The sequence below is a fragment of the Enhydra lutris genome, unplaced genomic scaffold, assembly GCF_002288905.1.
Source record: "Enhydra lutris kenyoni isolate GAN:26980312 unplaced genomic scaffold, ASM228890v2 scaffoldscaffold4, whole genome shotgun sequence".
Classification (NCBI taxonomy): Eukaryota; Metazoa; Chordata; class Mammalia; order Carnivora; family Mustelidae; genus Enhydra; species Enhydra lutris.
The window spans coordinates 54,621,609-54,643,673 of record NW_019154088.1 but is presented as its reverse complement, the minus strand read 5'-3'; the positions used below and the strand labels follow the sequence as shown (position 1 = coordinate 54,643,673).

General features: G+C 38.8%; 2 protein-coding genes across 4 annotated transcripts; one reads left to right on the top strand and one right to left on the bottom strand.

The window, feature by feature from the left end:
* Positions 1–538: 538 nt before the first annotated feature.
* Positions 539–16,491, top strand: LOC111161470 (translocase of inner mitochondrial membrane 9). Of its 3 annotated transcripts, none has more exons than XM_022525143.1 (5): positions 539–663; positions 2,996–3,079; positions 12,851–12,915; positions 13,292–13,387; positions 14,821–16,491. In XM_022525143.1, exons 3-5 carry the CDS (start codon positions 12,877–12,879, stop codon positions 14,953–14,955), a joined length of 270 nt encoding a protein of 89 aa, XP_022380851.1. In that variant the 5' UTR covers positions 539–663; positions 2,996–3,079; positions 12,851–12,876; the 3' UTR covers positions 14,956–16,491. The 3 variants fall into 3 exon arrangements, with proteins under 3 accessions (XP_022380851.1, XP_022380872.1, XP_022380861.1); XM_022525164.1 differs by having other exon boundaries at positions 560–668; positions 3,008–3,079; XM_022525153.1 differs by lacking the exon at positions 539–663 and adding an exon at positions 695–765.
* On the bottom strand, positions 15,413–19,721 carry LOC111161462 (translocase of outer mitochondrial membrane 20 like). Its single transcript, XM_022525131.1, has 5 exons — positions 19,586–19,721; positions 19,413–19,456; positions 18,493–18,574; positions 16,432–16,574; positions 15,413–15,466 (listed from the first exon to the last, which is right to left on the bottom strand). The coding sequence occupies exons 1-5, from the start codon at positions 19,719–19,721 to the stop codon at positions 15,413–15,415; spliced, it is 459 nt and encodes a 152-aa protein (XP_022380839.1).
* Positions 19,722–22,065: the final 2,344 nt, after the last annotated feature.

Below are 22,065 nucleotides of genomic sequence, written 5' to 3'. Positions count from 1 at the left end.
TCTCTTTAAGTCGGCGCTTGAGACACAACACGCATGCGCGCCAAGAAAATCATCCAAAACACCCAACCAAAAAGCTGACCGCCCTCTGGTGTACCTCCATCCCTCTCCGGGTGGAAACAAACTCCCAACGTAAAAGATTTAAAAAGGTGCAGATTTGATTTTATTGTTTTAAAGCAGTACATTGCCCCACCAGACTTAAACACTGAATAAAACTGGAGGTTCTCATCGGAGACCCGCACAGGTCCCGGCTTAACTGACAATACCACTCCTGTTGACTAGGGACTGTTTACAGTGCAGCTCCTGGAGACCGTTAGGGACCTGGGATTAAGTAAATTAGTTTTACAAAAACTCTCGACAGATTCGGGTAGTTGTTGGTGAGGAAGTCAGGAATAGAAAGCACTGAGTAAGTATCCGATTACAAAACTTAATCCTTAGAGAATTTTAGAATTCACTGGAGATAGCGCCTTTTCCTCCAAAGTTCCCTGCTTTGTAACGAATCCGCGTCTAAAGTCTAAGGGCTATTTGACATCGCCTCTCCCACGTGTTCTCTCCCATCCAGCGACTGCGGCGCCCTCCCTGACCCAGACCCTTCGCCCCTAGAATCGACTGGCAGCGCAGCCCCCCAACCTCGCACTGGTGTCGGATGCGAGAGCCTGTGCTCAAGTATGGTCTCTTTTCTCTGCCCTTAGAATCTCGGGTTCCCAGGCGGAGGGCGCCAGGCTACGCTCGGGAAGGTGGCGGGATCTCTGGAGGAGGCCGCCGCGTGTACGTGGGACTTGGGGGTTGGGGGGTGGTGGGTGGTGAAGAGACTGGCAGGGCGTCCCCAGAACGGGTTTGGGCGCTGCCCGGGGACCGTATCACTGGGGCGAGGGTCGGAATTTGAAGCTCTGAGCCACCCCCAATTCGGATTTCGGGAGTCGGGGTCTTGTTTTGGAGCACTGAGTTAAATTTAAAGCATCCACGCAGTGACCTTGAGCTGACAGACAGGAGACCCTCCTTTAACTGAAAAATCTTCTGTAGACAGAATACCATGATCCCGCACCCCTTACCTGATTCGCTGATTTTTGAGGACGCACTATTTAGACGTTTCCCTTTACGCATTACGAAAGGTTTTTTAAAAATTAAAGCAAAAAATAATCTGTAAAAGTTAAATAAGTTTATTTCTGCATCTCATCTCTTTTCATAGAAAAAAAATCTTAGAATTAAAAGGGACCTTAGAGGCTCAGCTTTGGAGAAACTTTTGATTATTCTTGATACATTTCTGTAATTATTTGTCTTTATTTCTTATGCCAGTTACAGTTCTCTCTTCGTTATGGGGCTCTTAGGTCCCTGTTTGTTCACTATTTGTTTTATAATGTAAGTGAATTAAAAGATAACAATATCAGAGACTTTGAAGATGACTTAACTCCCTTATTTTGTAGCTGAAACTTAAATATGAAAGAAAAAATGACCTTCCCTCTGTCTTCTCTAAGGTGTGACGGTAGGCAAAGAAACGTATTAAAATTACTTGAATTGATTTGGATCTTACAGACCCCTTTCATATCAGACTTGGGATTAAAACCCAAGTAATCTTGCCCCCATCTAGTCCAATGCTCATAGGCTCACTTTTCAGGCCTGGAAGCCATGCTTTAAACCCCGAAGCAATAATTCCAAAGTATTTTTTCCCTGTTTAGTAGTTAGCTGAGTTAGGGTTGCCAGTTAATCAGACATAACTTACTAAACCTGCTGCAACTCTAAACCAAAGGGATATGTGGCAGAGCCCCATTTTTGTATTGATCAGACAAGTTCAGATCAATTTAGACATCTGAACTATCAAAGACAATGATAGCGCTGAAACAAAAAAATATGGCTCACAGAATTTTCTTACATTTCTTTTGTGTTGTTACCATCTTTATTTACTTCCTCTTTGCCACTCTCATATCTCCATACATACATATGTAAATAGATAGACTTTTTTTGGTGACAGGTTTGCAAGTAAGTTTCAGACATGACCTTTAGCCCTAATTTCTCCAGCATGTATCTCCTTAAGACCAGTATATTACATAGCTGCAATAAGATGATCACACCTAATAAGGTAACTTTCAGATTTCTCCAGTTATCCCAAAAATGTCTTATTTTTAACTCAGAATTTTTTTTTTTTTTTTTGGATTCAAGGTCCAAAGTTCATTGTTTGGTTGTCATGACTCTTTAGTCACTTAATCTAGAACAGCCTTCTACCCCTTTTCTTTATGACTTCAATTTTTTAAAAGACTAGTATAGTTGTCTTACAAATTGTCCCACATTGTGGATTTTTCTAGTTATTCCCTCAGGATCAGAATCAGATCAAACATTTTTGGCAAGAATACTACATAGTCAATATTGTATCTTTATTGGTTATTGTGGGGACTGCCAGATCTTTCCAATGTAAAGGGACTGTTTTCCTTTGGTTTAAAGTAACCTATGGAGATATTTTGCGACCATGGATATATCCTGTTCCCCAACTACCTTTCACCCAGTAGTTTTATCGTTCATTCATGATCCTTGCCTGAATCACAAGACTACCAATTTTCAGTACCAGTCATGCAGAGACTAGAGTCAGTAGTTGTGATAATGGCCCAGGACATCAGAAGAATCACTTATTGTAAACTAAGTTTGAACAGAATTAGAAATTTTGCTCCAGACATGGTACACATCTGCATATGATCCAAAAAAGAAATAGAGGACATCTCCCCTGTCACATCCTCGTCCTTTGGTTGTTTTGTTCTGTTTTTAGAAATTTCTAGGAATTGTTTGTCCTTGTGTGTTTACCTGAGCATACTACCTGGAAAGATTGGGATGTTAAGTACTTATTAATACATATAACACATATGCTAAGGAATTGTAACCTCAGAATAGATTGAGGAAACTAATTTCACTTATTGAAAACAATTTAGCCGACAGACGTTTAGATTTCATCAAACAGACTTAGAGCTTGTAGAGGCCTCAGCAGTCATATTGTAATCCCCTCATTTTTCAGGTAAGAAATCAGTCATTGGAGACATTCAAGCAAAGGTTGGACAACTAATTTTCCGAACAAAAGGAAACTCATGCATCAGAAAAGGTTTGAATTGATGGCTGATAAGATTTCTCTTTACTCTTTTTTTTTTTTTAAGATTTTATTTATTTATTTGACAGAGATCACAAGTAGGCAGAGAGGCAGGCAGAGAGAGAGGAGGAAGCAGGCTCCCTGCTGAGCAGAGAGCCCAATACAGGGCTCAATCCCAGGACCCTGGGATCATGACCTGAGCTGAAGGCAGAGGCTTAACCCAGTGAGACACCCAGGCACCCCGATTTCTCTTTACTCCTAAGTTCCCTAGTTTTATTACATATTTTGTTTGACAGAAAAATAACTTAGCATTGTTATCATCATTCTCAAGACCTAAGCCAGAGATTCTAGAAACTTTCTTATCCCTTCCTTCCCTCTGCAGGTTTCACAGATATGACCATAAGGTAACCTCTGATAGGATATTTGCTTCCACAGTAACAAACATTTGCTGTAAAAATTGAAAACTAGGACTGAATCAAAGAAGCCACATTGCTTCTACCTGTTTTCACCATCAGGTGGTTTGTGTGGCTATTGGACTTTGTCAGTCAGCACAGTTTAGTATTAAGTAACTAAAATAGAATGCCTCGAGACTTGGAAGACCCCAAACTAGCAACTAAAAATGTAAACCATTCCCTCAATCATCTCCAGTATTTTCTAGGGACAAGTACCTATAATTAAGTATACCATAATCTTGATATTGTCAATTGCAGAGAAGAGTTTTGGAAACCTCGGCGTGCTTGAGAAAATGGACTGTTAGCTCTTAGTTCAGTTATAGGTCTGGGAAGATAATTGAAAAAATACATATGTATAATTGAATGACTAGAGAAAAGAAAATCATGTTAACATAGGGATATTGAATAGAACTATTTCTCTTTTATTTTCCAATTCTAAAGAAATAGATTACTCATAATATGATAAACTTCAAAGGAAGAGATATATACTATTAATGACCATATATTAAAAATAATACCGAGAAAATAATTTTTTTTTTTAGAGATTTTATTTATCCATTTATTTGAGAGAGAGGGAGAGCATGCACACAAGCAGGGGTAGAGGCAGAGAGAGAGAGAATCTGAAGCAGACTCCATGCTCAGCATGGAGCCAGATATAGGGCTCGGTATCATGACTCCAAGATCACAACCTGAGCCAAAACCAAGAGTCCCAACACTCAACTGACTGAGCCACCCAGGCGCCCCCCCAAGAAAATAATTTTTAAATAAAATTCATACCAAGAACATTTAGGGCACTCCTCATCTATGTGTTGTCAAAAGACTTCCCAGTAACAACCATCATTTGTCACCATGAATTGTATACCAAGGGGCAAGTGGGGTAGAGGCAACACAGTTTTACCAGTCTCTGAAACTTAACATTTAAAGATTTCATACCTTCCACCTTTCAGAAGTCCAGTTAAAAAGTGATTATATATGATTTTTAACCTGAAGAAATAAAAGGATAGGAATAGGAAAAAGAATGGGATTTTGACAGCACAATCAGTGAATATGCAAACTTCTAAGGTTCTTATAAGTAAGAAAATCAGATTCGTTTTCATTTTTTTTGTTTTTTTTAAAGATTTTATTTATTTGACAGAGATCACAAGTAGAGAGGCAGGCAGAGAGAGAGGGGGAAGCAGGCTCCCTGCTGAGCAGAGAGAACCCGATGCGGGGCTCGATCCCAGGACCCTGAGACCATGACCCGAGCCGAAGGCAGAGGCCTCAACCCACTGAGCCACCCAGGCGCCCCTCGTTTTTGTTTTTGGTGTGAGGTGTAGAAACACCAGTGTCCTGAAGTACAGTGAATGTGCTATACAATTCAAGAATTCAAAGGGTTCATGATCTTATGGATGAACTTCTCTCATTTCATTTAGAGGCCTATTGTTCTGTAATGCATGTTTTATTGCCCTTGTATTTATTTTATTTTTACTTATTTAAATTCAGCTAATTAACATATAATATATTATTTGTTTCAGGGGTACAGGACTCTGATTCATCAGTCTTATATAATACCCAGTGCTCATTACAACACATACCTTCCCCAATGTCCGTCGCCCAGTTACCCCATCCCTCCCCCCCTTTCCCTCTAGCAACCCTCAGTTTGTTTCCTATGATTAAGAGTCTCCTATGGTTTGTCTCCATCTCTGGTCTTGTCTTGTTTTTTTCCCCTCTCTTCCCCTCTGATCCTCTGCCTTGTTTCTTAAATTCCGGTGAGATCATATGATAATTACCTTTCTCTAATTGACTTATTTTGCTTACCATAATACCCTCTAGTTCCACCCACATCATTGCAAATGGCAAGATTTCATTTCTTTTGATGTCTGCATAGTATTCCATTGTATATATATACACCACATCTTCTTTTTCCACTCATCTGTTGATGGACATCTAGGCTGTTTCCATAGTTTAGCTATTGTGTACATTGCTGCTGTAAACATTGGGGTGCAGGTGCCCCTTCGGATCACTACATTTGTATCTTTAGGGTAACTGCCCTTATATATTTTTTTAAATTCCCACAAAACAGTGTTTCATTAAACACCTATTTTCACAAAAGTTATCTTACCAGTTCTTGGATCTTTTCTTCAGGCTGTTTTCTGAGTGAGAAGCCAAAAGAACTCTAGTTGTGAGCATTTGCTAAAACTTAGTATACTGCCCACTGAATCTTACTCTTTGGCAGGTATTAGACAGCTGGACAACTTCATTTTTTTTATTAAACTTTTTGAGATTGTTATAGATTCCATCCAGTTGTAGGGGAAAATGCAGACACACCTTGTGCCCTTTACTCGGTTTTCCACAATGGTAACATATTACAAAACATCATACGGTATCACAACCCAGATGGTGATGATACAGTCAAGATATAGAATGTGTCCATTATAGAAGTCTTTCATTTTGCCTTTTTACAGCAATACTCCCTTCTCTCCTACCTATATCTATCCTCTCCTTAACCCCTGGCAATCACTAATATTCTCCATTTCTTTAATTTTGTCATTTCATTGAATGTTAATATAAATTATATAGTGTATAACCTTTTAGAATTGGCTTTTTTTCACTCAGCATAATTCTCTAGAGATTTGTCCAAGTTTTGTGCATTAGTAACTCATTCCTTTTTATTGCTGAGAAGTAACTCCATGGTTCTGGTGTACCAGTTTAACCATTCACCTACTGAGGAACATTGGGGTTGTTTCCAGTTTTTGACTGTTACAAAGAAAGTTTTCCATATACATTGAAGTACAGGATTTTGTGTGACCATGGGTTTTCATTTCTCTGTGATAAATGCTAAGGAATACAGTTACTGGGTCATATGGTAGTTGTATGTTTAATTTTCTAAGACACTGCCCAACTGTTTGCCGGAATAGGAATTACTACTAGGAATATCTGAGTGATCCAGTTTTTCCACATATTCACCAGCATTTGGTGGTGTCACTGTAAATTGTAATAATTTTATGTTTTCCAATTAAGTTCATGATCCATTTTGAGTTAATTTTTATATAAGTCGTATATAAATGAGAGATTTCGTTTGAGGTTAAATTTTTTCATTTGGATGTATAGTTGTTCTAGTACCAGTTGTTGAAAAGGCTATATCCTTCACTTCATTGCTTTTGCCCCTTTACGAAAAATCAGTTCGGCATATTTGTGTGACTCTAATTCTGGGCTCTTTGTTCTGTTCCGTTGATCTGTGTGTCTGCTACTCCACCCATAACACACGATACTGATTACTGTAGCTGTATAATAAGTCTTAAAATCAGGTAGATGTATTTCTCCCATTTTGTTATATATTTTTTTAATTTAGCTATTTTCGTCTCTTTGCTTTCTAATATAAATTTTAAAATAATCTTGTTTAGGGGCGCCTGGGTGGCTCAGTGGGTTAAGCCTCTGCCTTCGGCTCAGGTCATGATCCCAGGGTCCTAGGATCGAGCCCCGCATCAGGCTCTCTGCTCGGCAGGGAGCCTGCTTCCTCTCCTCTCTCTCTCTACCTGCCTCTCTGCCTACTTGTGATTTCTCTCTGTCAAATAAATAAATAAAATCTTTTAAAAAAAATAATAATCTCGTCTGTATTAATAAGAAACCTTCCTGGGACCTTGATAGGAATTGCATTAAGCCTGTCTATGTTAATTTTAGGGAAATGGACATCTATACTATGTTGAATTTTCCAGTTCATGAACACAATATGTCTCTCCATCTATTTAGGTCTTTGATTTTTTTTTTTCATCAGTATTTTGTAGTTCTCAGCATACAAGTCTTGTACAAGCTTTGTTTGGTTTACCCCTAAATTTTTCTTAATGATTGGGTTTTGGGGTTTTTTTTTATTAACATAATAATGTTTTATTAGCCCAAGGGGTACAGGTCTGTTTCTTAAGTGATCGTTAATGGTGTACTTTTCATTGTCCAAGTGTTCACTGCCAAGTATATAGAGATAGAAGTTGATTTTCTGCATGTTTATCTTGTATCCTGTGACTTTCCTGAATTTATTAGTTCTAAGTTTCTTTGTAGATCCCTTGGGATTTTCTTTTTCACAATTATGTCATTTTATTTTGTCAATTTTATTTTCTTCCATAACAGTCTGTATGTCTCACTTCCTTACTTCCTTTTCTTGCTTTACTACACTGGGTAGAACTTCAGCAGTATATTAAGAGTGGTAAGAGCAGATACCCTGCCTTGCTCACAGTCTTACAGGAAAATATTTAGTCTTTCACCATTAATTATAGTTTTTTGTAGATGCTGATTATCAAGTTGAAGTTCTCGTTTCTTTATTTTAGAGAGTTCTTATCATGAACTATCATGAGAGTTCTATCATGAATGGGTGTTGAATTTGTCAAATGCTCTTTCTGGATCAATTGATAGGATCTCATGATTTTTCTCCAAATACTGAACCAGTCTTGCAGCTCTGGAGTAAACTCCACTTATTTAATGTGTATAATTATTTTTATATATTGCTGAATTACATTTGCTATTATTTTGTCAAGGATTTTTATGTCCGTTTTATGAGGATATTTTTCTGTAATTTTCTTTTGTGTACTATGGTTTTAACATTTAGATGATAATAAACTCATGAATAAGTTTTTAGATTTCTATATATGGAGTTGTTTGTTGTGCTATTATCCTTTTGACGTCTGCAGGGTCTATGGTAATATGTCCTGTTTCATTCCTTATAATGATAATGTGATTTCTTTTTTTATTACTCTTGCTAGAGGTTTGTCTGTTATAATCTTTTCAAAGAACCAGCTCATTTTATTGACTTTTGTTGCACTTGTTTTCATTTTCATTAACTTCTGCTCTTTATTATTTCCTTCCTTCTACATGCTTTGGGTTTATTCTGTTCTTTTTCTAGGTTCTTGAAGTGAAAGTTTAGAGTATGGATTTGAGACCTTAACTTTTCTCAGTTATATGCATTTATTTGTCAGTTTTCCTCTTGGCTCAGATTAAACTGTGTCCCACAAATTTTGATGTGTTGTATTTGCAATCTCATTCAGTTCAATGATTTTTTTTTCTTTGAGATTTCCTCTTTGACCCATGGATTATTTAGAAGTAGTGTATTTCCCAAATGTTTGGAGATTTTCCTGTTATCTTTTCGTTACTGATTTCCAGTTTGATTCTGTTGTGATCAGAGAAGACATTCTGTTTAATTTCAATTCTTTTAAATTTGTTGAGTCTAGTTTTATGGCCCAGGATATATGGTTTATCCAGGTCTGTGCTCCATGGGCACTTGATAAAAATATGTATTCTGTGCCGTTAGGTAAAATGTTTTATAAATGTGGATTGTAGGTTGATATATCCTTGTAAATTTTCTATATCCCTGTAAATTTTCTATCTAGTTCTGTTGATTGTTGAAAGAGGAAAGTTGAAGTCCCCAACTATATCCTTCTCTTTTTCCTTTAAGTTTTACTCTGTATTTTGCCACTCTCTTGTTTGGTGCATACACATTTAGGATTGCTCTGTTTTCTTGGCAGATTAATCCTTAAAGTCCCTTTCTGTCTTGTAATTTCCTTTGCTCTGATGTCTGCTTTGTCTGATATTAATATATCCACTATTTTCTTTTGATTGTTTGCATGACAGATTTTTTTCTATCCTTTTATTTTCAACCTGTATCATTATATTTGAAGTAAATTTCTTAGAGACAGCATATAGTTAGCAATGTTTTTTAATCCATTCTACCAGTCTCTTTTAAATGATTATTGAGACCACTTATATTTAGTGTAATTGTTTACTAGGGCTTAAATTTTTTAACGATTTTTATATATTTACGAGAGATAGAGAGCGCACATGAGCACATGAGCTGGGGGAGAAGGAGAGGGAGAAGCAGGCACCCCGCTGAGCGGGGAGCCCAGTGTGGGGCTTGATCCCAGGACCCCAAGATCATGACCTGAGCCGAAGGCAGGCACTCAACTGACGGAGCCACCCAGGGACCCCAGGGTTTAAATTTGCTATTTTTTAAATTTTCTGTTCTGTTTTTCTCTTTTTCTTGCCTTTCTGTGGATTACATGAATATATGTTGACATTTCATTTTGATTTATCTATATAGTATTTTTGAGTATGTCTCCTTATATATCCTTTTTAATGACTGCTGTAGGTACTACATGATATTTACATACCTGATGACGGTCTAATGGTGTCAGCACCAGTTTCAGTGATACACCTACCTCCCTTTGCCTTTACCATATTTATTAATACACATTTAAATTGACAGTAGACAGTTTTATAGTTTTTGCTTCAACTGTCAAACAGTTTAGGACACTTAAGAAGAAAAGTGTATTGTACTTATTCATATTTTTTATTACTCTGTTTTTCCTCTTCCTTGATGTTCTAAGTCTCCTATTATTGTTTCCTTTCTGTTTAGAACCTAATTCTTCTTTAAGGATAGGTCAGGTGACAACAAATTCTAGTTTCCTCCATTTGAAAATGTCTTGATTTCCCCTTCATTTCTGAAGTGTATTTTTTCTAGATACAGGCACTGGGTTGACTAATGTCATCCTAATTGTTTTCCCTTATAGGTAAGATGTCACTTTTTCACTTGCTACCCTCAAAAATTTTTGTCTTTAGTTTTTTAGATGCTTGGCTGTGCTATATGTTGATGTAGATTCTTTTGTGTTTATACTCTTTGGCATTCATTCAGCTTCTCTTGGATCTATATAAATTTATCTTTTTTGCCAAATTTGGAAGTTTTTAGCCATCATTTCTTCTAGTACTTTTACATCCCTGCTCTTTTCTCCTCTTCTTCCAGGACTCTGTTGAAACACCTGTTTGATCTTTTGTTATATTCATATAGATTCCTGGTACTCTGTTCATTTTTTTTTTTCTTTCATTATAGTTTTCTGTTATTCAGATTGGTTAATTCTGTTTTCTATCCTCTGATTTGCTGACTGCTTCCTCTGTCCTTCATTCTGGTGTTGATTACATCTGTTTGTTTTGGTTATTTTTCACTTCTTAAGATTTCCATTTGGTTCTTGTAATATCTTGTTTGTTTCAGGCATATTCATAACTGCTCATTGCGGTATTTTTTTATAATAACCATTTTAAAATCATTGTCAGATAATTCTGAATCCGTCATCTCAGTATTGGATATATAGAGAGAGTCTTTTTTTCATTCAGTTTGAGATTTTCTTAGCTTGTGGTATGATGACCAACTTAGACATTTTCCATACTGTATTATGAGGCTCTAGATCTTGGTAAACCTTCTTCTCTAGCTGGCTCCTTTTGCCACTGCTCCATTAGCAGAAGTAGGGGAGGGGGCATGCTGCCTCATTACTACTAGATGTAGGAAAGAAGTGCAGGGGCCCTGACTCTGTCACTTAAGGTGTATGGAGGTGGTGTGCTCCTCAGTACTGCTGGGCAAGAGTAGGAGTTATGGCTGTCCAGCAGGCCTCCACTGGTATCACCCCGGCTCGGAGGGACTGGAGTGCCTCATTACTGCTCCCCACATGGTCTCCACTGACACTGGAAGAGGGTACAATGAGCTAATTACCAATGGACAGTAATGCAAGCCTTGAATCTCAAAGAGACCTCTTTTGATACAGCCCAGAGGGGAGAGAGAAGGGTACCTGATTACTCATTGAAGTAGAAGTCCAGGTTCCTCATGTTGTTTCCACTGACACTTATTGGGGATGGGGGAGCCGTCATTAAAACCCAGTAAGGATGAAAGTCCTTGCTTCCTAATCTCCCTTCTGTGAAGTTTGGGGGACTTAGTGCCTCATTACAGCTTAGTGAGGGTGGAAATCTAGGCTCCTCAGTTGGCTTATGGTGATGTGGTGGATGTGGGATGCAAGCCACCGTGTTTTTGTTTGCCTGGAGTATACAGTTATTGTTTAAAAGTTTTCTATCTTACAGGCTTCCCCTTTCCTGGCCCTTTGGCTAGAGAGGGCCAGCTTTGGAGAGATGGGGGGTTTTGACTGTGCCCATTGGCATTTGCAGATTGCTGGCTTTTTCAGCTCCAACTCTGTGATATAGGAGACAAAAAAGAGAGAAAGTAAAATTCCCCACTGTTTTGTTTCTCACGTCCCAAAGGCCCTGGCCAATATACTTTCTTTTCTCCTCCTTTTAGAGTCTTGTGTTTGTTTTATATGTCATGTCCAGGGTTTTTAGTTGTACTTAGTTTGAAGAATAGGGAAAAACACATCTCTTGCTCCATCCTTCCAGAAGCACAAGTCCTAAACTGCACTGTATAATATAGACTCTTCTGTCTCTTGACTGGTTGGTGGTGGTTTTTTTTTAAGATTTTATTTATTTATTTGACAGAGAATGATCACAAGTAAGCAGAGAGGCAGGCAGAGAGAGCAGGGGAAGCAGGCTGCTTGTTGAGCAGAGAGCCTGATGCGGGGCCCGATCCCAGAACCCTGGGATCATGACCTGAGCCAAAGGCAGAGGCTTTAACCCACTGAGCCACCCAGGTGCCCCTGGTGGGGCAGCACAGCAATACTTGAAAAATTGTGACCTTCGGTTAACTGTTGGTATTTTTCAGGTATTTTATATGGTAAAAACATAGGCAGTTGACCCTTGAACAATAGCACAGGTTTGAACTACACTGGTCCACTTACATGCAGATGTTTTTATAGTACTTTACTATTAATGTCTTTTCCTTTTTTTTTCTTTTTTTTGAGAGAGAGTATATGTGTTGGGGTGGGGCAGGGATGGGTAGAGGGAGAGAGAATCTTAAGCAGACTCCCTGCTTGAGCATGGAGCTCCATTAGGGCCTGATCCCACAATGCCATGAGATCATGAGATAATGATCTGAGCCAGAATCACAAGTCTGAGCTTAATGGACTGAGCCATGCAGGTATTCCATGTGGATGATGTTTTTGAACAACTAATAGAAACTTTGTATTTATGTAGAGATAGTGAAAGAATCATTATTATCAGAGATCAAAGTTACATTAGCAACCAGTGGAATAGTTAAGATTAAGTACTTGCATGAAGACACCAGAGATCTCTCGGTTTCCTTTAAAACTCTACTAGGAACGAGGCTTTAACAAGTAACCTTTCAAGGTAACAGAGCAAGCTGTTTTAAAACTGGAGATTTGGATAGCAGGCAGGGGCTTTTGGGTCCCATAGCCAGCATTAAAAAATCGAATTCTGTAAATGGTAGGGTTCTTCATTGCCATTAAGGACCTGGGGGATTGTGGAGGGAGGGGGATATAATTACATACTCCATTAGAAATTTATAAAATGAGAATAATAATTTCAGGTAAACTTTGTTTCAGTTCTTTTCATAAACTGTTCTTGTTTTAATTACCTAACTCTTTAGCTAGCCTAAAAATATTTGTTCACAGACTGACAAACTTTTTCTTAATCTTTAAATCAGGTGACTAATAAACATACCTTTAGAATATGGCTGCACAAATACCAGAATCTGATCAGATAAAACAGGTAAGGTATTACAATTAACAAAAAAGAATTTTGCAAAAAAATTAAGGCATAACTGGGTGCAACCATGTTCGTGATCTCACAAAATAACTTCATATTTCATTTCTAGAAATGGATTTTAAATGATATGAAACATTTATTTTTCAAAAAATTTGATAGATACCCAGGAACAAATAAATATTCAACTAGAAAACTGGACTATCTTTTGGTAGATTGTACCATACATGTTTATTTATGCCCATTTAAGTTAGTGAAAGTAACTGTTGATTTCAAGTATTACAGGGTATTTTCCTCAGATATAAAACATCAGTAATTAAAGTTTCAAAACATGTTTGTTTTAAAAAACCGAATATTAAATAATGTTCTGATTTGTTTGTAGTTTAAGGAGTTTCTTGGAACCTACAATAAACTTACAGAAACCTGCTTTTTGGATTGTGTTAAAGACTTCACAACAAGAGAAGTGAAACCTGAAGAGGTATGAAAAATGTGCCCAGCCCACTAAAAATTCTCTAAGCTTGTCATAGAAAATAGAAATGGGATGCCTCTAACCATTTCCCTTGTTCCTAGTTACTACAGGAATTTGGGTTGCTTAATATGTTCCATTGCTCAGAGGAACTGAAGCAGTCTGGGACCCATGGCATTGAATTTAATGATCCCAAATTTAATATGATAGTATGTCATATATATATATATATATATATATATATATATATATATATATACATAAACATGCAAGTTTTTTTTTTTAATTTTTTAAAAGCTTTTATTTATTTTTCAGAGAGAGAACAAGCGGAGGGAGAGGGAGAAGCAGACTCCCTACTGAACAGGGAGCCCGATGTAGGCTCGATCCCAGGACCCCGGGATCATGACCTGAGCTGAATGAAGACAGACACTTAACGGACTGAGCCACCCAGGAGCCTCCCCACCTTTTTTTTTTTTTTTAATTTTTTTTTTTAAATAAGATGCCTAGGGCTTGCTGAGTTACTGTTCCGTAGCAGAGATTCTTACTAATTAGCTTTCAGTCAAGATGGCCTGGCTAGAAAATCTTGATATGGCTCTTCTGTCTGACCCTGACAACTCTAGTTAATTTTGAAAAAAGCGGAGCTTGAATATGGTGGCTCATATTGCATAGGTGGACTCTGCAAACTCAATCCTGTGAGAAACTTAATTTTTAATATCCTCATCAAAACATTTATATTGGGGGGCGCCTGGGTGGCTCAGTGGGTTAAAACTTCTGCCTTCGGCTCAGGTCATGATCCCAGGGTCCTGGGATTGAGCCCCACATCGGGCTCTCTGCTCTGCAGGGAGCCTGCTTCCTCCTCTCTCTCTCTGCCTGCCTCTCTGCCTACTTGTGATCTCTGTCTGTCAAATAAATAAATAAAATCTTTAAAAAAAAAAAAATTTATATTGGCTAAAAGTGACATAAACTTCCTCCAGTGTCAGATTGATCACCATTCATGCCAAGAACATATAACCAGCAACCAACAAGTCCTTGTTAAATAAGTGACAGAGCTTAAAATAGTCTCGTTAAAGTATAATATTCTCGTTAAAGTGTAATTCTCGTTAAAAAGAAATGTTGAAATTTAAGAATGTGCAGAATGGAGTTTCTCATTTAAAAGGAACAGACTTACTCCTGGGCCTACGTTTTAACAATCAGAATGAGGGATGGAAAAAGCAGGGACATACCATTGTTTTTAGTGCTTACAAACTGATAGACATTCAGTATATGTTAATTCTTGTAAATGGATAAAACTAACAATTGAAAGTTATGATCACCTGCTACTCATTCATAACCATTTAGTTCTTATATATTCAAAGAAAAGTACCCCATGGTTGTTCATTTAGAATATGTGCACTTTTTAAAAATTAACATTTCTGTGTTGCCTCTTGGATCTTCTCTATTTCTAGACCACCTGTTCCGAACACTGCTTACAGAAATATTTAAAAATGACACAGAGAATATCCATGCGATTTCAGGAGTATCATATTCAGCAGAATGAAGCCCTGGCAGCCAAGGCAGGACTTCTTGGCCAACCACGATAGAGAAGTCCTGATGGATGGACTTTTGATGAAAGATTGGCAGCAGCGGTTGTGATGGAAGAGAGGATTCATCTTGATAGAATCCCAGGAAAGCAGTAGCCACCCTATTAAACTGTCAGTCATGACTCTGGCAAATGGAAACAACTGGAGAAACAAAATTGCTGTTTACCGAGAATAATCAAAATAGAAGGTCTTATTGTTCAATGAAAATAATAAGATGCAACATTTGTTGAGGCCTTAAGATTCAGCAGCTTGGTAATTTCATTAGAAAAATAAACCATTGTTTCTTCAATTGTGACTATTAATTTTAAAGCAAAATAGGTATTCAATCATGTATGAGATAGAAACAAATTTTTATTACTAAAAGTAAAATAAATGGAAATATCACTGAACAGTTGTTTATACTATATATATAGTACCATAGTATTCTGACTGGACTGTGGGTACGTTGAAATGTTTTTCAATCACGATCATCCTCCAAGTATTCCTGTTCATTCATGTCTGCCTCAAATTGCTGGTAAATACATAGAATAGTTACTTGCTAATCATTTCAACACACTATCATTTCTTGCCTCCCTTATTGTGTCAGGGTGGGCATTATACATTCGTATCCTAGCCATATTTTTCATATGTGTACAGGAAACATCCCATCTGAGACTACCTTGGGAATGTGTAAGAGTTGACTAATATGCTGTAGTGGAGACTGTTTTGTGTTTTGTTCAAAAGCTGAGTCCAACATGAATGATTCTGAGTCAGTCCAACATTATACAGTGTATTCTCAGCCATGACATGTGATCAGTGCAATAAAAAGTGAACCAAAGTTAAAGTAGTGTCTTATGGCAAAATGAATCCGAAAACAAATCCAAGCATCTGCAGGAAATTCTAGTTGATGCATAAATATACCAAGAAATTTGATAAAGGTTAAGTAGACTAATACCCACTAGTAAATTGGCTTATGAGTGGATTTCATATGGTACCAATCTAAAGTTGCACTTAAGAGAACACTAATTTAAATTAGCCTATATGTTTCCATTACCAAAGTGATTTTTATGTTTTGTTGTATTTGAAGCCAAAAAGTGTTATTCTGCTTTGATAAATTAATGGTTTTCTGAATTACATCTTATTTTTAAGCTATTGCATCATTTAACTAACATACCATTTAACTTACAGGCCTCTGTTGACATTACAGCCAGTAATCATTAGGTCTTTAAAGGTACAAAGACAAAATACTAACAGTGCTACCTTTAAAGTTGAAATGTTGAAACATCTATAAGACTCAAAATACACAATCCACTGTAGTCAAAGGAACATGAAAAAATAAGCTTGTTTCATCATAAGGCAAGAAAAGCAACCAAAAATTAAGAAATTTTACTCATATAATGCTCCCATCCAACACAAACTTTGCTATTTTTATGTAATCAAGCCTAACATGGTTATTTACTGTGTCCATTTAGGAAAGACAATTGAGTATGTGCTCACCTGGCAAATAAGGGGAATTTTGTGCAACAGCATCTCAAATACCTGAGGAGGGAGTGTGTGTTTGAAAACCTTCAGAAGTTCCTGTGGTTGTCCACACACTAAAAGGGCAGTGCTGAGATGTTCAACCCCCAACTGACACTCTCCTGAAATGGATAAGGTTTAAAGCAAAATGTTAATGTTCTTTCAAATAAACATTCCACAGATTACCAAGAAAGCACCAAGTGTTAAAATGGAAAAAAAAAAAAAAAAGTGTCAAACTGCGGATTACTTATAAAAAGAGTAAAGATTATAAATGGGGAAAATGTTGAGCTGCCTATTAGATTCACTGTGATCAAGCTGCAAGATGAATAATGTTGCGACCCAAATTACTATTAAAAAGTGCACTCTTGATTTAGAAATGTTTGTGTTCTACAATGTGTGTTTGCAAGACCAGGGGTATTGAGTGTTTTTTAAAGATTGTCTTCTGTTACTGATAGGAGATAGGTTACCGTTTTTGTTTTGTTTTTTTTAAGATTTATTTATTTGACAGACAGAGATCACAAGTAGGCAGAGAGGCAGGCAGAGAGAGGAAGGGAAGCAGGCTCCCCGCTGAGCAGAGAGCCCAATGGGGGCTTGATCCCAGGACCCTGGGATTAGGGCCTGAGCCCAAGACAGAGGCTTACCCCACTGAGCCACTCAGGGGCCCCAAAGGTCCTTCAAGTTTATACTTTACTACCTTGTATAAAATCATTCCTGTTTATATCATTTAAGTCATTTCCAACTAATTTTGTCATTTTTAAGATATTTTAGCCCATTTATAAAACATCCCAGAAGAAAAGTTTAGTATTAAATAAAATACTAAAACTTCAAATTATAATGATTAATGTGCAATGACTACTCGTTTCTCAAAACCTTTATCATGGCATTAAGCCACTGATTCAAAGTAAAAATCTTGGGTATTGCTATGAATTGTCCAAGATCTTGACTTTGTTTTTCATAAATTCTGGAGGATGCTGCCTCTTAAATGCAGGGTGAAAAAAATCTTTTTAAAAAAGATAAAAGAGCAAGAACAGCTACAGGCACTGTGATGAGAGGAAATCTGCAACACTTGAAAAAAGATACATAAACGGGTATCATGCTTACTTATCCAGCGACATGATTCATCCCTTACAATAGAAGTCCGAAAACAAATTATTTTCCTTTCCAGGTTTAACACCAGAACAAAGACATGATTATTACATACAGCATTTATAAGATATTTATATTATTTATTATTTATATTTATAAATTTATTATTTATATTATTTATTATTATTTATTATGTTATTTATACCATCATTTTACCTAATGATATTGTGAAGCCTTCTCAAAACTATGTGGAATTAGGTGGGGATAAATTGTAATTCAAAATAACAGTTTATGGCCATTAAGTCCAAGGTAGCTCCAAGGTAGCTCCTTCATTACTACATCAGACACAGTACAAGAATGGTCATTTATAATGATTTCATCATCAAAAATTAGTAATTATTGTGTTAAGAATGCAGGATAATTTTTATAAAACAGTTCATTTTTTTAAAGTTTTAATTCATAAAACATTTAGTCACTTGGAAAAGTCATTTACTTAGAATTTTACCTGACAATAAATGAAGTGTTACTGTATTTGGCTTTGCTTCTCCATGTGCCCATTCCCAAGAAACCTGAATGATATGTATATAATATGGTGAGATGAAAAGTATGATCAAGTGAAAAAATCTCTTTAAAGCAAGTTGGTTAACACATCTAGGTTTTTGTGTGTGTGTGTGTTTTTTTTTTTTACCTTTGAAAGAGAAAGAGTGGGGGGTGAGTAGGGGCAGAGAGAGAGAGGGAATTTTAAGCAGGCTCCACACTCAGCTCCAAGCCGGACCTGGGGCTCAATCTCACAACATTGAGATCATACCTGAGGCCAAATCAAGAGTCAGGAGGCTTAACTGACTGAGCCTCCCAGGTACTCCCAAGTTTTTCGACATACCAATACCAATCAAATATTTTTTCAACATATATTATCATAAGTAACTGCTTACAAAAGAGTATTTACATTCTCACCTCTGGATAACCAAAGTTGTCCCATTCGTATCTCTTGGAAAAAAAGTTCTTGCAATTTTTTATTCTTTGCTGGATCCCACAACTAAAAGAGTAACAAAATATTTAACAATGAATAATGCATGTAAGGTATAAGGTTATTGATCAAAATTATTTAATTTTTATTTAAAAAGCACATCTTGAACATAATCTCTAAATCCAAAGTATAAACACAGTTGTTCTTTATAATATTTAAAACAACTTCTTAAGATGGAATTATAATTTCAGGCAATTAAAAAAAATCCATGGCATATTGAAATTCAGTTGAGATGCTTGTAATAGCTCTCATCTGTATTTTACCCAACTTCCTAAGTGCACACTGCAGAAATCCCTGTGTAATTAACTACAACACACCTAGTTTTGTAGGTTGCAAATTTTCTTGCCTAGGGTATTAACAGTGTTTGCTGATTTGGCAAAGGGCATGCTGAGGGGTTGGCAGGGCAATTGGTGGTGTTCAGAAGCATGCTGTGGTTTGCTTCAACCTGGTTCAGGAAGGTGACCAGAGTCACAGGATGGTGTCATCATTGGTACCATGCCCAAGGCTGGTCTTTAAAGGTAGGTAGGGTGGACAATCCTTGACCCAAAATTTCAACTCCCTGGCCTGTCACTTCAGGTTCGGTCTGTTATAGTTGGAGGATTTTTGTGTTTTGTATTTGCTGTCCCCAAGAATTCTCTTTTTAAAATGGGATGAGCCTTTTCCTAACTCCAACTGGTTCTTCCTTCCCTTCCTTTTGCAAGCGCACTATAAAAACCACACCTACGCCGAACGTAAGCGGGCAACGGGTGCGCAGAGAGGCGGTGGGAAATGCCTGCTCGGAGACCCCGAGACCCAGCGGGAGGTCACTCACTATAACGCCCCGTGTCGGCGTCGCTAAGCACCTCACCTGGGCGCCCGGTCCCTCAGCCTTCCGCTGCTGGGCTCTTCTTTCTGCAAACACAACGTGGCACCCGCGGCTCGGGAGCCATCCCGACGCCCGCGTGCGCCCCGCAGAGCCCTCGGCCCGTGGGCCAGCCCTCCGCCCACCCAGCCCGCCGCTGCCGCCGCGGTCTCACTCACTGTCCCGCAGGCGGCGCCTGAACGCGGGGTCGCCACGCCGCTTCCGGTCGAAGTAAACACAGTAGCCCAGGAAGGCGACGGCGCCACAGGCCGCCAAAGCCGCCAGGAGGCCGAGGACCGTGCGAACTCTGGGCATCCGGCCGCGGACGTCTACGGGCTAAGCGTTGGGCGCGGGCCGGCGAGCGCCGAGCTCCGGCCGGCCGGCAGGGGGCGTCGGCGCGGCGCCCATGCGGGCCTCGGGGCTTCCCGTGCGCCCGGCCGCAGGCGTGCGGAGCCGCGCGTCGACGCCCCATCCCGCGGCCCGCCAAGCGAGGAGGAAACCGACGGTCCGAGAGGGCGTGTGGACGAGGTCTCACAGCCACCGAGTCGCAGAGCTCTGTTCGAACCAGGTCGGTCGCACTCCAAATTCTGAACCCTTTACCCAAACGCGCTCCTCTCCCTGTGCCCACGACGCCCATCCGGACAAATCCCAGGGTCAGGAACCTGGTTAGCGGAACTGGGTCCTCCGTGAGCCCGTTCCCTCTCCTGCCAACCGAAGTTGACTCATCACTTCACTTGGGTCTTCTCCTAGCTCGCAGCTCTGCCCACAGAGCACCTGAACACTGCTAGCCCGTGCCCCCTACCTGGTCTGCCGTGTCTCCTGAGAAGAACCCACTCACCCGAAGTCCCCAACCACCGTAGCTCAAGAGCGGGAGGAAAGAATTTGGAAGCAGTAAATATTAGCCCTGGGGCGGGGGGAATGAATATTTGTTGGCTTGGCCCTGACAGCCAAAGGTCCCAGAGCACAATCAACTCTGAGAGACCCATGATGCTTACTAGGCTGGATGCGTTTCTTTCTAATATGTGCTTTAAAATTCAGACATAGCAGGAAGAATGGAGGTATGACTGACCTCAAATACAGAGTTTTGATTTTTTTTTTTAAGATTTTATTTATTTAATTGACAGGGCGAGAGAGGGAACACAAGCAGAGGGAGTGGGAGAGGAAGAAGCAGGCTTCCCGCCCATCAGGGAACCCCATGCGGGGCTGGATCCCAGGACCCCAGCATCATGACCCCAGCGGAAGGCAGATGCTTAACGACTGAGCCACCAAGGCGCCCCGAGTTTTGATTTTTCTGCTGAGCCATAGAGAAGGCATAAGCTAGGTAAGGACCTAAAGAACTAAATAATTTCTTTTTTTTATTAGGCTACTCAACTGGTCTTTACAATTTACTGATATTACTCGTGTGTGCTAACAAGGTGCTCATTACTGCTTGATTTCCGTTGGGGCCCAGAGCAGCCCCAGGCCCTCACAATTTAGGAGTTAACAGGTATAAGTTACATATCATTGTTTTCTTGAGTACTGTATGTTCCTTCCTCCGTCTTCTATTTGGGAACTTGGTCTAGTGTCAAAATCCAATTGTAATCATGAACAGAAGAGAGGACAGCTTCAGCACATCCAGTGCCACTGTGATCTGGGAGTGGTTTTTGGTTCAGAATCTTGGTAATGGGCTTAGCCCAGCTCCAAATGATCTTTTTCTAGGCTGGTTGCTCTTATCTTCTGATAAAACCACTCTACCAGGCCCCCTTCCCATCCTCAACTTCTCTAAACTCATAGTTAATCCCTGAGGTACATGGAAAGGGTTGGGGCCAGGGAAACTGTGGGGACTATAAAGGTAGGAGAATTATTACAGCAGTTAGAAATAAACAGATTACTACAGTTGAAATTGTCACAGAGACCATGTGGGGAAATAATTGAAAAAATTTCAAGCAAATTTCTATGGTTAAGATAGATTTTTCTTAAATGTAGGCACCATTCTTGCTAATTGGGGGATCAGAATTCTTATAATGCTTTGGTCATTTTCCACACTGAGATAGCATTAATAATTGTTCCAAAATCATGGTCCTATGCTGGATGTTAGCTCTCTCTTCCAGACAGCTTTATTGAGATATAATTGGTATACAATAAGTTGCATATATTTAAAATGCACCGGTTGATACATTTTGACATGTATACCTCTATAAAACCATCGCCAAAATCAAGATAGTAACAATATTCACCATCCTAAAAGTTTCTTCGGCTCATACAGTATGAGTATGTTTAATTTTTCCAAAATGATTATACATTTTGCATTCCCACCAACAGTATATGAGACTTCCCATTACTTCATATAGTCACCCACGCACATTTGGTTGGCAGCCTTAATTTTAGCATTCTAGTAGGCCTGTAATAGATTTTTGTTGTAGTTTTACCTTGCATTTCCCTAATGTCTAATGACATCCAATACCTTTTTTAAAAATACTTTTTTAGAGGGACGCCTGGGTGGCTCAGTCGGTTAAGCCACTGCTTTCAGTTTAACTGAAGGTCATGATCCCAGAGTCCTGGGATCGAGTCCCGTATCAGGTTCCTTGCTTGGCAGGGAGCCTGCTTCTCTCTCCGCCTCTGCCTGCCACTCTGCCTGCTGTGCTCTCTCTCTCTCTGACAAATAAATAAATAAAATCTT

What these genes read in the sequence shown, in the direction of transcription:
- LOC111161470 (XM_022525143.1), top strand. Translation starts at nt 12,877, where the DNA reads ATGGCTGCACAAATACCAGAATCTGATCAGATAAAACAG. An exon ending in AATCTGATCAGATAAAACAG is followed by an intron (nt 12,916 to 13,291) that starts GTAAGGTATTAC and finishes ATTTGTTTGTAG; the next exon opens with TTTAAGGAGTTTCTTGGAAC. An exon ending in GAGAAGTGAAACCTGAAGAG is followed by an intron (nt 13,388 to 14,820) that starts GTATGAAAAATG and finishes CTCTATTTCTAG; the next exon opens with ACCACCTGTTCCGAACACTG.
- LOC111161462 (XM_022525131.1), bottom strand. Translation starts at nt 19,721, where the DNA reads ATGCCCAGAGTTCGCACGGTCCTCGGCCTCCTGGCGGCTTTGGCGGCC. An exon ending in ACAACTTTGGTTATCCAGAG is followed by an intron (nt 16,575 to 18,492) that starts GTGAGAATGTAA and finishes TATCCATTTCAG; the next exon opens with GAGAGTGTCAGTTGGGGGTT. An exon ending in AAATTCCCCTTATTTGCCAG is followed by an intron (nt 15,467 to 16,431) that starts GTGAGCACATAC and finishes TGTATTTACCAG; the next exon opens with CAATTTGAGGCAGACATGAA.